Below are 17,669 nucleotides of genomic sequence, written 5' to 3' on the forward strand. Positions count from 1 at the left end.
AAAGAATTATCAGAAAAAAGCTGGAATCGCTAAAAAAAAGTGGAAAAAAGGAAAAACAAAGGTGACAATATATAAAATAGACTTAAAAAGGTACAAATAGAATAATGAATTGAGTGCAGAAAAAAGGGACAAAATACGCAAAACTAGACAAAACAACTGGCGCAAAGGCAAGAATGAGTCAGGGCCATATTATAACATAACATTTCACATTTTTTATATACTTTGTTTTTCAATTCCTCACAAACAGCGTTACTATAATACGAGTTTACAATAAATGTTGCAGAACATGATCATTACTGAGCGGTTAGCAATTCCACTCTGCTGTGAGATAATATGGAATTGATTTTACCCTGGTGACTTTCCATTACAATTGTCACTGAACTGGTGTCAAACCTCAACATGTTGCTCATTGAAAGGTCTTAATTATCAAGCTGAGCATATTGGATCGTGTTCATTGCTTACATCTCTACTAGTAAACAATGTTGTAGTCTGAAACTGACATAACTTTCAATTTAGCAGATTCCAATAAAGGAAGCAGAGTTGTATTAAAGTTGGCAAACATGATTGCTGCTTGCTAGTAATTACAATTACGAAATAAACTGTATAATTTTCTAACATAATTTTTCTAAACTGCAGGCCCCTTTCACATAAGCGTATAGTATTGTTTTTTTTTAAAAGCACAATTGATTAAGTACTTGTGAAAAGGGTTTACATACAAAATACAAATATAGATTACAATTAACAAATTTATTAACAATAACAGGCTGGTACAGAGGGAAAGAGGGTCAAGCCCTTGTGGGCATACAGTCTACAGGGTATTGGGAAAGGCGACAGTCGGTTGGTGGTTGCATCAACTCAAGTTGTGGTGAGGTGTCAGCAAGGTTATTGCAGACTGTAAACTTTCTTGAAGAGATGGATTGATAAGTTCTGTCTGAAAGTTCTGAATGTGGTGGATAATTGGACTAGTTGGGGCACAGAGTTCCGGAGGATGAGGGATACTCAGGAGAAGTCATGGATGAGACTGGGTGAGAAACATATAAGCGTGGAGAAGAGAGAAAGGTCTTGGGGGGACCTTTTTTAGGTTAATGTTAGCAGTTTGCTGCGGAACTGGAATCCAATTAATAGATTTGCAGAAGTGAGAAGCAGAGGAGTAGCGAGGAGAGAAATTGAATAATTAGGCAACAGAGTTAAGGATAAGTTAAGGACTCAATGGGTGTAATAGGGTTAGCTGGAGGGTCACAGAGGACGATATTGCAGTAATTGAGGTGGTAGATGATAAGGGCATACACTAACATTTTACTAGATTCAGGGCTGAGGAAAGGATTTTGGACATATTTTTGTGTTGGAGGCGGCAAGAGGTGGTCCAAGCTTGGATGTGTGGTTTGAAATACAGGGCAGAGTCAAGGATTATTCCAAGGCAGCGAACTTGTGATACAGGGTAAAGCGTGATATCATTTATAGTGATAAATAGATCAGGTAGGGGGGTTACATGAGAGGGATGACAGATGATGAGATTGGTTTTGTCCACATTCAGCTTTAGGAAGCATGATGAGAAGGAGGATATGGCTGATACACAGTTAAAGGGGTCTGTCTGATAGCATTTGTGTCTGTCATGGGACAATAACAGCTTGCGACAGAGCTTCCTTTCTGAGGCTCAAGCACATGTGGGAATCTACTCAAGCCTATCACATGTGATGCTAACTGCTCAAACACTATATCTAAGCCTATTGTCACGCAATGACTTGGGATTGTGGGCGCTAACCAGGACCCTAGAACTAGAGTTGCCCTAGTGTGTCTCTGTCCTCTGGATTACTCCTGATGCTATGCTCCTATATCAACCCTTATCTCTCCCCTCCCCTACCCACAGAGCTGGAAAGACAAAGTGTATAGGATAACACTAACCAGACAAAGGAAGACGGACAGGGATAAATGAAAATAACAATCATGCAAAATACAGTCACCAAACAACAGAGTGGACCACAGGGGAGTAAAAGGAAGGAAAAAACAAATAGGAGAGGACGAGGATGTACACACAAAGAAAACTCAAACCAACAATCTCCAGAGCAAGTCTCTAAACGCAACTCAAAACTCCAACCATGAGCTACACCTCAAACTCAAAACCAAACCACAAGAACTAACACTTTCAATTCCTAAGTTTTAGAGGTGAGTATATATATTGAAGAGGGGCATGGCAAGCACTGAACAGCTGAGACAGTGCAGGTAGGAATGCTCCAGGAGCTTCACCTAAGCAGATTAACCCTTGCACTACCAGCAAGGAAAAAAACTGCACTGTTGCAAATGGTGACACACTTTTAACCAGTGCAGGAGTTCATGAAACTGGATGCTGCAATATTCTAGACCCTCTCTGTCATGATATCCCCATGACACCAATATTTGCTATCCGATGTAGAAATCTGCTAAAAAATACATTAATCAATGCCATAACTTTTAATACCCATCTTTCCATAGGCTCTGAATGTAATTAAATCACCAAAACCACCATCAGCACATGAATACAGCATCACAACAACCGTTAGTAAGAAGTATATGAATACAGCACCAGAATAATAGTAAACAGTATATGTGTGAGAATCAGACTGCACTCAGATGTCATCCGAGTGCAGTCTTATTATGAGATCTTTTGAAATATCTGGGGTGGACCCGCAGATCCACGACAATGAACCTCCCAAGGGTGAGCTGACCAGGTAGACCACACCCTATACAGGGAGCGTTAGGGGCAGACCCAAGGGAGACTATTGCTGCAGAAGCTGGAACCTAGAGACAGGTAGTAGGAGGTACAAAATAGAGAAGCCAGGCATAGGACGGACAGAGCGGGGTAAGATGAAGTACAGTTAGGTAAGAGCTGGCTACAGGCGAGACCAAAGGAGCACTGCGAATGGGAAGACACAAAGGAAGCAGGACAGGACAGAGGCACCAGACTAACAGAGTACGGAGAGAACACTGAGAGGGCTGGACTGGACGAGGAGACAAGGAAGCCTGGGAGAGACAGAGAAGCTGAACTGGCTGGACAGAGTGGAGACTCAAAGCAGGCAGTGCAAAGACAAAGGTGGACCTGAGTCACAGAAGCACAAATGACAGACAGGCAAGGAGCAGAGGAAGGAATCACCTTATATACATGGAGTGCTGGAGGACTTCCGGGTCACGGTCCTCCAGGATCACAGAGAGGAGATACAGAGCGCCTGTAAATCAGAAAGAGGAAGTGCTGGAGTGAGCGGTGCGCACGCGCACCCGACAAGAACCAGGGAGCGGAGAAGAATGAAGAAGAGGACGCGCGCCTGCAGGAGGAGCGCGCCGCAGCAGGTAAGTATGAGCGGAAGGAGTGGCCGTGACAGTACCCCTCCCCTTACTCCCCTCCTTTCTAAGACCAGACAGAAACCTGGATATAATCTGAGGAGCTTGTATGTTCTCACGGGGCTCCCAAGACCTCTCTTCGGGACCAAAACCCTTCCAATCAACCAAAAAGAGTTTTACCTCGAGACTTTTTCATGGCAAGAATGTCCTTAATCTCAAAGACATCTGGGTCGGAGACAGGTAAAGGAGTTTGAGCAGGAGAAACATGGAACTGATTGAAAACGACAGGTTTTAGAAGGGAGACATGAAAAGAGTTGGGAATGCGAAGTGAGTTGGGCATGCGAAGTGAGTTGGGCAATTTCAATTTGTAGGCAACATCATTGATATGAGACAAAACCTCGAAAGGACCTACGCAGCGTGGACCCAGTTTATACGAGGGGATTTTAAGATGAATAAACTTGGAAGACAACCACACCTTATCACCAGGCTGAAATAACGGAGGATCCAGGCGTCTCTTATCAGCATATCTCTTAGTCCTGGCCTGTACCTGTTCTAATGCGATTTTGGTCTCCCGCCAGACCCTGGAGAACTCCTCAGACAGAAGATCTCTGGGAAAATACTGCGCCGGCAAAAATGGCAGAGGCATCTACTTCTAAAATGAAGGGCTTATTGATCTCAGGTCGACAGAGTACAGGAGCCGAGGCAAAGGCTTGTTTTAAAGAGTGAAAAGCATCTTCAGCCTGGGAAGACCATACATGAGGGTTAGATCCTTTATGAGTCAAGGCTGAAATTGAGGTGACCAGAGAGGAAAAATGTGGGATAAACTGCCGATAATAATTTGCGAATCCAAGAAAGCGTTGAATTGCCTTTACTCCCTGCGGACGCGGCCAGTTCAGCACAGCAGACACTTCATCCAGGAGGTCCATCCACAAACCAGAATCAGAAATTACATATCCAAGAAACGGTAGCGAAGTTTGTTCAAAAATGCACTTTTCGAGTTTGGCATAAACATGGTTTTCTCTTAGTCGAGACAGAACTTGGCGGACGTGTCTTCTGTGGGAAGCTAGATCCGAAGAAAACACAAGAATGTCGTCCAAATATACCACTAAACTGGAGTAGAGTAAACATCATTCACAAACTCTTGAAACACCGCTGGAGCATTACACAGACCGAAAGGCATGACTAAATATTCATAGTGGCCATCTTGGGTGTTGAAGGCGGTTTTCCATTCATCATCAGAGCGAATACGGATGAGGTTGTAGGCTCCATGAAGATCCAGTCTCGTAAAAATGCGTGCTCCCCTAAGACGATCAAACAACTCAGGAATGAGTGGAAGTGGATACTTATTCTTGATCGTGAGGTTGTTGAGACCATGGTAGTTTATACAAGGACGGAGGGTTCCATCCTTCTTCTTAATGAAGAAAAAACCTGCACCTGCTGGAGAGGAAGATTTGCGGATAAAGCCTTTAGCTAGATTCTCCTGAACATATTCAGACATGGCTTGTGTCTCGGTAGGAGACAATGGGTAGATTCGACCTCGAGGCGGAGTAGAGCCTGGTACAAAATCAATTGGGCAAGGTGGAGTGCTGGAGGACTTCCGGGTCACGGTCCTCCAGGATCACAGAGAGGAGATACAGAGCGCCTGTAAATCAGAAAGAGGAAGTGCTGGAGTGAGCGGTGCGCATGCGCACCCGACGAGAACCAGGGAGCGGAGAAGAATGAAGGAGAGGACGCGCGCCTGCAGGAGGAGCGCGCCGCAGTGGGTAAGTATGAGCAGAAGGAGTGGCCGTGACAATATGAATACAGCACAAGAACTATTAGTACAAAAATACATCACCAGAACCACCTTCAGTACAAAAATACATCACCATAAACACCTTCACTACAGGACTACAACACCAGAATTGTAATATGTAAATAAATACAGCACCAGGATTTCATTGTCCACCACCTTGTCTTCTACTCCTGCACTCTGGTCCCCCTGACTTGTTGACTTAACAAAATCACTTGTTGGAAACTGTGTCTCATCATCATCTACCTTTTGAGACGCTAATTACCCTTTCCCACAGTCGTCTTCTACTAATCTTGGGTGCTCAAATATTTTGCATCATTGCATATGAGCACCTCAATCCCTCTTGAAACACACAGAGAGAGATGCCAAAATCGATAAGTGGAAATGTAAAGAGCTCCTCCTAGTATCCGAGTATGGGATCACTTGTCTCCTGAGTAGTGTTGAGCGATACCTTCCGATATTCAAAGGTATCGGTATCGGATGGTATCAGCCGATATCCAAAAAATATCGGATATCGCCGATACCGATACCGGATACCAATGCAAGTCAATGGGACACAAATATCGGAAGGTATCCTGGATTGTTCCCAGGGTCTGAAGGAGAGGAAACTCTCCTTCAGGCCCTGGGATCCATATTCATGTAAAAAATAAAGAATAAAAAAAAAAATATGGATATACTCACCCCTCCAAAGGACCCTGGCTGTCACCGCTGAAGCGTCTGCCTCCGTCCCTAAGAATGCAGTGAATGAAGGACCTTCGATGACGTCATGGTCAGGTGACCGGTCACTTGACCGTTCACGTGACCATGACATCATCGAAGGTCCTTCACTCACTGCATTCTTAGGAACGGAGGCAGACGCTAGCAGCGGTGACAGCCAGGGTTCGCCGGAGGGGTGAGTATATCCATATTTTTTATTTTTATTCTTTACTAGCTGAAGAGCCCGGCGTTGCCTGGGCATAGTAAATATCTGTGGTTAGTTATAGCACGTCACTTCTCTTATTTTCCCATCACGCCTCTCATTTTCCCAATCACATCTTTAATTTTCCCCCTCACATCTCTCATTTTCTCCCTCACACCTCTCATTTTCTCCCTCACTCCTCTCATTCCCGCCTAACACTTGTCATTTCGACCTCACATCTGTCATTTTCCGATCACTACACTATTTTCCCTCACTCCTCTCATTTTGCACTCACACCTTTTCATTTTCACCTCACACCTCTCATTTTCACCTCAGTATATACATGTTTGTCATCTCCCTTATATATAGTATACACCTGTATGTCATCTCCTGTATATAGTATATACCTGTATATCATCTCCCCTGTATATAGTATATACCTGCTGTGTGTCATCTCCCCTGTATATAGTATATACCTGTATGTCATCTCCTCCTATATATAGTATATACCTGTATGTCATCTCCTCCTATATATAGTATATACCTGTATGTCATCTCCTCCTATATATAGTATATACCTGTATCCTGTATGTCATCTCCTTCTATATATAGTATATACCTGTATGTCATCTCCTCCTGTATATAGTATATACCTGTGTGTCATCTCCCCTGTATATAGTATATATCTGTGTGTCATCTCCTCCTGTATATAGTATATACCTGTATGTCATCTTCTATATATAGCATATACCTGTATGTCATCTCCTCCTGTATATAGTATATACCTGTAGGTAATCTGCTCCTGTATATAGTATATACCTGTGTGTCATCTCCTCCTGTATATAGTATGTACCTGTATGTCATCTCCTCCTTTATATAGTATATACCTGTGTGTCATCTCTCCTGTATATAGTATATATCTGTGTGTCATCTCCCCTGTATATAGTATATACCTGTGTGATCTCCTGTATTAGACCTCATTAACACGTTATTTGCTCAGTATTTTTACCTCAGTATTTGTAAGTTAAATTGGCAGCCTGATAAATCCCCAGCCAACAGGAAGCCCTCCCCCTGGCAGTATATATTAGCTCACATATACACATAATAGACAGGTCATGTGACTGACAGCTGCCGTATTTCCTATATGGTACATTTGTTGCTCTTGTAGTTTCTCTGCTTATTAATCAGATTTTTATTTTTGAAGGCTAATACCAGACTTGTGTGTGTTTTAGGGCGAGTTTCGTTTGTCAAGTTGTGTGTGTTGAGTTTTGTGTGGCAACATGCGTGTAGCAACTTTTTGTGTGTCGAGTTGCATGTGGCAGGTTAGTTAGCAAGTTGTGTGCAGCAAGTTTTGCGCATGGCGAGTTTTGCGCGTGGTGAGTTTTATGTCTGGTGCCTTTTGAGTATGTGCAAGTTTTGTGTGAGGCAACTTTAGCATGTGTTGCAAATTTTGTGCATGTGGCAATTTTTCCGCATGTGCAAGTTTTGCGTGTGGCGAGTTTTCCATGAGGTGAGTTTTGCACTTGTGGCGAGTTTTGCGTGAGCCTATTTTTTGCATGTGGCGAGTTTTGCGCGTGGTGAGTTTTGAGCGGCGACTTTTGTGTTTCGACTTTTATGTGGCGAGGTTGGTGTATGTGTGGTGAAATGTGTGCTGAGGGTGGTATATGTGTTCAAGCACGTGGTAGTGTGTGGCGCATTTTGTGTGTGTGTTCATATCCCCGTGTGTGGTGAGTATCCCATGTCGGGGCCCCACCTTAGCAACTGATCGGTATATACTCTTTTGCGCCATCGCTCTCATTCTTTAAGTCCCCTTTGTTCACATCTGGCAGCTGTCAATTTGCCTCCAACACTTTTCCTTTCACTTTTCTCCATTATGTAGATAGGGGAAAAATAGTTTGGTGAATTGGAAAGCGCGGAGTTAAAATTTCACCTCACAACATAGCCTATGACGCTCGCAGGGTCCAGGCGTGTGACTGTGCAAAATTTTGTGGCTGTAGCTGCGACGCCTCCAACACTTTTCATTTCACTTTTTCCCCATTATGTAGATAGGGGCAAAATTGTTTGGTGAATTGGAAAGCGCGGGGTTAAAATTTCACCTCACAACGTAGCCTATGACGCTCTCAGGGTCCAGACGTGTGACTGTGCAAAATTTTGTTGCTGTAGCTGCGACGCTTCCAACACTTTTCCTTTCACTTTTTTCCCCATTATGTAGATAGGGGCAAAATTGTTTGGTGAATTGGAATGCGCGGTGTTAAAATTTCGCCTCACAATATAGCCTATGACGCTCTCGGGGTCCAGACGTGTGACTGTGCAAAATTTTGTGGCTGTAGCCGCGACGGTGCAGATGCCAATCCCGGACATACACACACACATACACACACACACACATTCAGCTTTATATAGTAGATTTTTTACATGAATATGGATCCCAGGGCCTGAAGGAGAGTCTCCTCTCCTCCAGACCCTGGGAACCACACGCACCGCACACGCCGATTCCGATTTCCGATATCGCAAAAATATGGGAACTTGGTATCGGAATTTTGATACAGCAAATATCGGCCGATACCCGATACTTGCAGTATCGGAATGCTCAGCACTGCTCCTAAGAGTTGCCATGGTGGGAGGAAGGAGGATCAGGGTGAGGATTATGTGGTCTAGACTCTTGGCTATTGAGGCTGGACTTTGTGGTGGACAGAGCGGTGCTGCGAAACATTCTGGAAGCATTATCTGCTATCCAACCAACCACCTGTTCGCATTGTTGTGGCTTCAAGAGTGGTGTCCCATGGTCCCTACAAAGTAGGACAGGAAGCTAGGTCTCATGGATGAATATGTTTGTTGTGCTCCTGCAACAGATACAGTTTCACCTGTGCCATGACCTCGGCCTCTGTCACATGTATTGCGCATATTAAATTAGATTTGCAGCTAATAGCGGTATTAATAGGGACTAGAATAGAATAGATGTAGCCATGATACGGTTTCTGTAGCAAGGACTGTAATGCAATATAGTGTAAATCCTGACTATAGGCCTGTAAACTTTCTTCTCTCCAGCAGCTATTCCTACACTACAGCTAACAGCAGTATTTATATTGAATAGAATAGATGGAGCCCTGAATAGAACTATTTGGTTATAGATTTCAGCAGGAAGGAGTATAAGGCAATATAAGCCCTGACTATAGGCCTGAAATGCACTATTAACACTTCTCCATCAGTATTCCCTCCACTATAGCTAACTGTGGTATTTATATTGAATAATAGAATGAGTCGAGAAAAGGACTAAGGCTATGTGCACACATTGCGGATTTTCCCCCATATCCGCAGCGTTTTTCACGCCGTGGATCTGCAGCAGTTTTCCATGCGTTTAAAAGTACCAGGTTAACCTATGGAAAACCAAATTCGCTGTGCACATGCTGCAGAAAAAAACACGCGGGAACTCAGCGTTGTTTTTTCCGCAGCATGTCAATTCTTTGTGCGTTTCTGCACCCATAGACTTGCATTGAGACGGGCACATCCGCAGCAAAACCGCAGATGTAAAAAAAGATCTGCGGTTTAGCTGCGGGGAAACGCTGAAGATTGGGAGGAGGAAAGTGTGTGGGTGGAGTGTGCGTGGAGACTGTGAGTGTATGCGTGTGCGGGCGTGGTCTGCGGGCTGTCTGTGGGTCTGCGGGGGTCTGCCGGGGCGTCTGCAGGGCTGTCAGGGTCTGTGCGGGGCTGTTGGGGTCTGCCAGGGCTGTGCAGGGGTCTGCCAGGGCTGTCGGGGGTCTGCTGGGGCTGTCGGGGGTCTGTGCAGGGCTGTCGGGGGTCTGCTAGGGCTGTGCAGGGGTCTGTGCGAGGCTGTCGGGGGTCTGTGTGTGGCTCTCGGGGGTCTGTGTGGGGATGTCTGGGGTCTGTGCGGGGCTGTGCAGGGGTCTGCCGGGGCTGTTGGGGGTCTGTGCGTGGCTCCTGGGGGTCTGTGTGGGGCTGTTGGGGTCAGTGAGGGGCTGTCGGGGGTCTGCCAGGGCTGTCAGGGGTCTGTGCGTGGCTCTTGGGGGTCAGTGAGGGGCTGTCGGGGGTCTGCTGGGGCTGTCAGGGGTCTGTGCGTGGCTCTTGGGGGTCTGTGTGGGGCTGTTGGGGGTCTGTGCAGGGTTGTCAGGGGTCTGCAGGGGCTGTCGGGGTTCTGTGAAGGGCTCCGAGGGTCTGTGCGGAGCTGTGCGGGGGTCTGCCGGGGCTGTCAGGGTTCTGTGCGGGGCTGTCGGGGGTTTGCTGGGGCTGTTGGGGGTCTGTGGGTGGCTCTCAGGGGTCTTTGTGGGGCTGTCGTGGGTCTGTGCGGGGCTGTCGGGGGTCTGCCGGGGCTGTCGGGGGTCTGTGCGGTGCTCTCGGGGGTCTGTGTGGGGCTGTCGGGAGTCTGTCCCGGGGTTGTCGGGGGTCTGTGTGAGGCTGTCGGGGGTCTGCTGGGGCTGTCGGGGTTCTGTGCAGGGCTGTTGGGGGTCTGCCGGGGCTGTCGGGTGACTGTGCGAGGCTGCTGGGGGTCTGTGCGGGTCTGCCAGGGCTGCCGGGCATCTGCTGGGGCTGTCGGGGGGGGTGTACGGGGCTGTCAGGGTTCTGTGTGGGTCTGTGCGGGGCTGTCGGGGGTCTGCCGGGGCTGTCGAGGGTCTGCCTGGGCTGTGCATGGGTCTGCCGGAGCTGTCGGGGGTCTGTGCGGGGTTTCGGGGGTCTGCCGGGGCTGTCGGGGGTCTGTGCGGGGCTGTCAAGGGTCTGCTGGGGCTGTCCGGGGCTGTGCGGGGAGTCTTTGGGTGTGTGTGTGCAGGCATCGTCCGATGGGACTACAAGTCCCGTCGGGCTATGCCTGCTACAGTGATAGTGATTGACACATTAGCCAATGATGGGACAGTAGTAGTCCCATCGTCCGGCTAATGTGTTGAATGTAAAAAAAAAACACATACACACAACATACAACATACATACAACATACAGAACATACAACATTACATACAACATACAATACATACTGTACATACAACATACAACAGAACATACAACATATAACATACAGGAAATACAGCATACAACAGTAAATACAACATGACATACAGTACATACAACAGTACATACAACATAAAACATACAACAGTACGTACAAAATATGACATACAGTACATACAACATACAACAGAACATACAACATATAGCACATACAACAGTACATACAACATATGACATACAGTACATACAACATACAACAGTTAGTGTTGAGCGATACCTTCCGATATTCGGAAGTATCGGATTGGATCGGCCGATATCGGAAAAATATCAGATCTCGCCGATACCGATACCCTATACCCGATACCAATGCAAGTCAATGGGACAAAAATATCGGAATTAAAATAAACCCTTTCTTTCCTTGTAGGTCAATTCCACATGAAGGAAAACAACTAAGAATAACGTAGAATGTATCGGAGGAGGTGGAGGAGACATTAAAGGCATAGAGGTTTAGGCAATTCAAATGGAATAGCAGGAATTAAAAAAATTTTAAGATGTTCGGAGCTACAAAGATTTTGACTATGTTTAGATTTTTTAGATTTTATCAGATATTTATGTTTCTCTACTTCCATGCTCTGCACCTTTTTTTTTTACTTCTACCACACATTCTTCTTCATCATCCTCAGCAGCAGCATCTTTTTTATCAACTTCTTCTTCACCTTATTCATCTTCTTCACCTTCTTCCTATTATTCTTTTTTTTTTAATTCTTCATATTCTTCTCATTCAACTCTTCTTCTTCAAATTCAACTTCATCATCTCCTTCATATTCCTCTTCTTCATCATAATCTTATGTTTGACAGGCATTCCTTTAGTTGTTATCTATCAAAGTTTGAAGATTACACCTTCTGTTCTGCCTGTCACAAAAGATTTAAAACAGGATTTGTCCGCGTTCAGTTTGGCCTGCAGCAGCAGGTTTTTTCCAGGGGCACCACGAGGAGGAACGGACTCACCCCCATACACTGCTTAGTCTTCTTCTGCTTATAATTTAGATAATATCTTTTGCTCTGATTTTTAGTCTTATGCTTAATGTTCTTCTGCTTTTTGTTCTGCAGCTTCTTGTTCTTTTGCTTCTCGGTCTTCAGGGTCGTCATGCTTAGGGTCATGAACTTGGAACTGTAGCAGAAGGTACAAGAAGGCTGAGGAACTGCTGAGAGCCAGCTGACGGTACTGGAACCCGGATGGCTACCCGAAGGTAGAAGAGCCAATGGCACGACCGAGGATTAGCTGACGGTACTGGAACCCGGTTACTAAGCAGGGGGTACCCGTGCCAGATAGCACTACCAAGGACCGCCTGACATTGGTGGAACTCGGATACCCAGAAGGAGGCACCTAAACCAAAGGCTCTGCCTGGAACCAGCTGACGGTGCTGGAACCAGGTGGACCTAGTCAAGATTGTGTTACCAAGAACCAGCTAGTGGTGCTGGAACTCAGGCAGCAGAAGGTCCACAGTAAAAGAAAAAATAGCTAGGCCGCGAGCCGGCCGCAGTTACCGAAAACCCACAGTCCTACAGGGGGAGCTTGTCCTATTGGCACTACTGAACCACCCTTGATTGCCACTTCCCATAGCCCACATAGGAAGCACCTAAACTGCAGGCACCATGGAGTCGGCTAACCTGACCGCAACACGACAGGACAACATTTTCTAGGCTAAATGACCTTGACACTACCCAGAAACAGCTGGCATGATGGAACCAGGCTGGGCAGGAGGGAGTACCCATGCCAAAGACACTTCTGAGCAGCAACTGGCAGTGTTGGAGCCCAGGGATTACATGACAGAGTGTAGGCTGAGGCCTAATTGGAGCAAGTTGAAAGGGAACATTTAACCCCCCCAGATGTTAGCAACTTAAAAAGCGACCTTGTACAGCACTAACACTGCACAAGGAAAAGGTTGTTCTTTTAGTTATGCTCCTTGCTTACGCAGAACTAAACACTTATAAAATGTGCCCCCTGATACCAAGAAACCATCCCGGAGGTGGGACTTTGCTTTGTAATGAGACGCAGCACAGCCAGCATTCAGGCACCCTTGGTGCCGGGCACCGCCTTCTCAGCGTTGCTTGAATCTGTCACGGAGCCCGCACTGTTATGTTAAACCTTTGCCATGCGCTGTTAGCGCTGCCCATCTTCTGACATCATTTGGCCTGTGTGGGCGCTCTGCCAGAGATCATGGCCCGCAATGACTTCTGATTTAGTCACACTGTGTACCTGGGATTCATGGCCATGCGCAGTGCATATCTTCGCCTCTTACTCCTCTCCATCCGCCCTCTTCAGAGTTTGCCGCGTCAGCTGATCCATAATCACATGTCACGGCCGTGACGCCGCACAGTCTGATGAAGGCGGAAGCAGATGAGTAGGAGGTGAAGATATGCACTGCACATGCCCATGAATCCCAGGCCCGCAGTGTGACTAAATCAGAAGAAACTGCGGGGCGGGATCTCGGGCAGCGCGTACGCACAGGCGCAGTTAGCCTGACATCAAATGATGTCAGAAGAAGGGCAGTGCTAACAGCGCATGCCCAAGGTTTGACATAACAGCGCAGGCTCCATGACAGATTCAAACAACACTGAGGAGGCGGCACTTGGTGCCATGGGGGCATGAATGCTGGCTGTGCTGCGTCTCATTCCGAAGGAAAGTCCCACCTCCAAGACGGTTTCACTGTATGAGGGGACACATATTTTATAAGTGTTAAGTGCAGCGTCTGCAAGGAGCATAACTAAAAGAGCCACCTGTTCCTTGTGCAGCATTAGTGCTGCACAAGGTGGCTCTTTCAGTTAAAAACACCTGGGGGGGGACCGGTTCCCTTTAATTGCTGTTGTAGTGCCAGCGTGGCGGTCGCTGGACACATTGCCGGATACACAGCAGGGGATCAGCTGACGTTACTGAAACCCAATAACACTGGTTCATTTGTGTAGACTGTGCTGCTGGCACTTCTGGGCAGCAACTGGCAGTATTGGAGCCCAGGGAATCCAGGAGGAGCAGAGTGTAAGCCGAAGCCTGCACTGGAGGCATTTTAAGGTCTGTTATTGTACCAGCATGGCTTTGGCTGGACACGTTGCAGGCTACACAGCAGGGGAACAGCTGGCGTTACAGAACCCCAAATAAAACATGAGTGAGTGTTTCTCTCTGTGCAGCCAGCACTTCCGGGCACCAACTGGCAGTATTAGAGCCCAGGGACAGCAGGAGGAGCAATGTGTAGGCCTAAGCCTGCACTGGAGGCAGTTTAATGTCTGTTATTGTGCCAGCATGGATGTTGCTGGACATGTTGCCGACTACACAGCAGGGTAACAGCTGGTGTTACTGAACCCCACTGATACATGAGCGAGTGTTTTTCTTTGTGCAGCCAGCACTTCCGGGCACCAACTGGCGGTATTGGAGCCCAGGGAATCCAGGAGGAGCATAGTGTAGGCCGAGGCCTGCACTGGAGGCATTTTAATGTCTGTTATTGTGCCAGCGTGGCTTTTGCTGGACACGTTGCCGACTACACAGCAGGGGAACAGCTGGCGTTACTGAACCCTACTGACACATGAGTGAGTGTTTTTCTCTGTGCAGCCAGCACTTCCGGGCACCAACTGGCGGTATTGGAGCCCAGGGACAGCAGGAGGAGCAGTGTGTGGGCCGAAGCCTGCACTGGAGGCAGTTTAATGTCTGTTATTGTGCAAGCGGGGCTTTTGCTGGACACGTTGCCGACTACACAGCAATGGAACAGCTGGCGTTACTGAACCCACTGACACATGAGCGAGTGTTTTTCTCTGTGCAGCCAGCACTTCTGGGCACCAACTAGCGGTATTGGAGCCCAGGGAATCCAGGAGGAGCAGAGTGTAGGCTGAGGCCTGCACTGGAGGCATTTTAATGTCTGTTATTGTGCCAGCATGGCTTTTGCTGGACATGTTGCCGGCTACACAGCAGGGGAACAGCTGGCGTTACTGAACCCGACTGACACATGAGCGAGTGTTTTTCTCTGTGCAGCCAGCACTTCCAGGCACCAACTGGCGGTATTGGAGCCCAGGGAATCCAGGAGGAGCAGAGTGTAGGCCGAAGCCTGAACTGCAGGCATTTTAATGTCTGTTATTGTGCCAGTGTGGCTTTTGCTGGACAGGTTGCCGACTGTACAGCAGGGGAAGAGCTGGCATTACTGAACCCCACTGACACATGAGCGAGTGTTTTCTCTGTGCAGCCAGCACTCCCGGGCACCAACTGGCGGTATTGGAGCCCAGGGAATCCAGGAGGAGCGGAGTGTAGGCCAAGGCCTGCACTGGAGGCATTTTAATGTCTGTTATTGTGCCAGCGTGGCTTTTGCTGGACCGTTGCCGGCTACACAGCAGGGGAACAGCTGGTTTACTGAACCCCACTGACACATGAGCGAGTGTGTTTTTCTCTGTGCAGCCAGCACTTCTGGGCAACAACTGGTGGTGTCAGATCCCAGGGACAGCAGGAGGAGCAGATTTGAAGTATTGCCGCACACACAGCAGGGAACAGCTGATGTTACTGAACCCCAATAACAGAGAAGCGACTGTTGAATGTGCGGACAGCACTTCCAGGCACCAACTGGCGGTGTTAGAGCCCAGGGACAGCAGGAGTAGCAGATTTGAGGTATTACTGCACACACAGCAGGGGAACAGCTGACATTACTGAACCCCAACAACAGAGGAGCGACTGTTGACTGTGCGGACAGCACTTCCAGGCACCAACTGGCGGTGTTAGAGACAAGGGACAGCAGGAGGAGCAGATTTGAGTTATTGCTGCACACACAGCAGGGGAACAGCTGATGTTACTGAACCGCAATAACAGAGGAGCGACTGTTGACTGTGTGGACAGCACTTCTAGGCACCAACTGACGGTGTTAGAGCCCAGGGACAGCAGGAGGAGCAGATTTGAGTTATTGCTGCACACACAGCAGGGGAACAGCTGACGTTACTGAACCCCAATAACAGAGGAGCGACTGTTGACTGTGCACACAGCACTTCCAGGCACCAACTGGCGGTGTTAGAGACAAGGGACAGCAGGAGGAGCAGATTTGAGTTATTGCTGCACACACAGCAGGGGAACAGCTGATGTTACTGAACCGCAATAACAGAGGAGCGACTGTTGACTGTGTGGACAGCACTTCTAGGCACCAACTGACGGTGTTAGAGCCCAGGGACAGCAGGAGGAGCAGATTTGAGTTATTGCTGCACACACAGCAGGGGAACAGCTGACGTTACTGAACCCCAATAACAGAGGAGCGACTGTTGACTGTGCACACAGCACTTCCAGGCACCAACTGGCGGTGTTAGAGCCCAGGGACAGCAGGAGGAGCAGATTTGAGGTATTGCCACACACACAGCAGGGGGACAGCTGACGGTACTGGACCCCAATAACAGAGGAGCGACTGTTGACTGTGCGGACAGCACTTCCGGGCACCAACTGGTGGTGTTAGAGCCCAGGGACAGCAGGAGCAGCAGAGTGTAGGCCGAAGCCTGCACTCGAGACAGTTTAATATCTGTTGTTGTGTCAGCGTGACGGTCGCTGGACACATTGCCGGATACACAGCTGGGAATCAGCTGACGTTACTGAAACCCAATAACACGGTAGCAAGTGTTGACTGTGCAGTCAGCACTTCCGGGCAACAACTGGCAGTGTTAGAGCCCAGGGACAGCAGGAGGAGCAGATTTGAGGTATTGTTATGCTGACTGCCTGTGGCGCCGCGCTGCCAGAGATCACGCCCCGCAGTGTCTTCTGATTTAGTCACACTGTGGGGCTGGGATTCATGCGCATGCGCAGTGCATATCTTCGCCTCTCACTCTTCTCCCTCCGATGATTCTGAGGAACTGGAGTATGAGGAGGAGTCAATGTGCACAGACTGGATTCCTGCAATCCTTTGAGTTGGCAGAACACGTACAGCTCCACTCACCAGATCTGTACCCGGCTCCACAACATTGACCCAATGGGCAGTGAGGGAAAGGTATCGTCCCTTTCCATGGTGACTGGTCCACGCATCGGTGGTGAGGTGGACCTTGCTACTAATGGCGTTTAGTAGCGCATGTTTAATGTTTCCCTCCACATGCTTTTGCAGGGCAGGGACAGCTTGCTTGCTGAAATAAAAGCGGCTGGGCACATTGTATTGTGGGACTGCCAATGCCATCAAGTTACGGAAGCTGTCAGTCTCCACCAGCCTAAATAAGTGCATTTCAAGGGACAGAAGTTTTGCAATGCCTACATTCAGAGCCTGTGCTCATGGGTGGTTTGCCGAGAAAGGCCACCTTTTCTCCCATACCTGTGCTACTGATGGCTGTAGACTGGGCTGGGAGTGTGAGAATGACTGGGAACGTGGTGCTGTGGGTGGAATTACACTGGGTCTCTGGACAACGGTGCCAGAGGTTCTTCCATGGCGATCCTGTGAGGAAGCCGAACCAGCAGTGTGGGAGCTGGAGGAAGAGGCTCCAACATGAGCTGAAGAGGTGGTAGGTGCCGCTGTAGGGTGGCCTAGGTCTTCAGTGTGTTTTTGTAACTCCACCGCGTGCTTGGTCCGCACATGTTTCCACATATTTGAGGTATTGAGGTTGCAGACATTTCTCCCTCGTTTGATTTTCTGATGACACAGCTTGCATTTGACAAAGCAAATGTCATCTGCAACTGTTTCAAAAAAGGACCAGGCACTGCAAGTCTTGGGAGCG

General features: G+C 48.0%; 1 protein-coding gene across 1 annotated transcript; it reads right to left on the minus strand.

The window, feature by feature from the left end:
- Positions 1 to 10,030: 10,030 nt before the first annotated feature.
- LOC138637700 (DNA-directed RNA polymerase II subunit RPB1-like) lies at positions 10,031 to 10,789 on the minus strand. The gene has a single exon (XM_069726564.1). It carries the CDS (start codon positions 10,787 to 10,789, stop codon positions 10,031 to 10,033), a length of 759 nt encoding a protein of 252 aa, XP_069582665.1.
- Between the last annotated feature and the right edge of the window lie 6,880 nt (positions 10,790 to 17,669).

The sequence above is a fragment of the Ranitomeya imitator genome, chromosome 5 (assembly GCF_032444005.1).
Source record: "Ranitomeya imitator isolate aRanImi1 chromosome 5, aRanImi1.pri, whole genome shotgun sequence".
Lineage (NCBI taxonomy): Eukaryota > Metazoa > Chordata > Amphibia > Anura > Dendrobatidae > Ranitomeya > Ranitomeya imitator.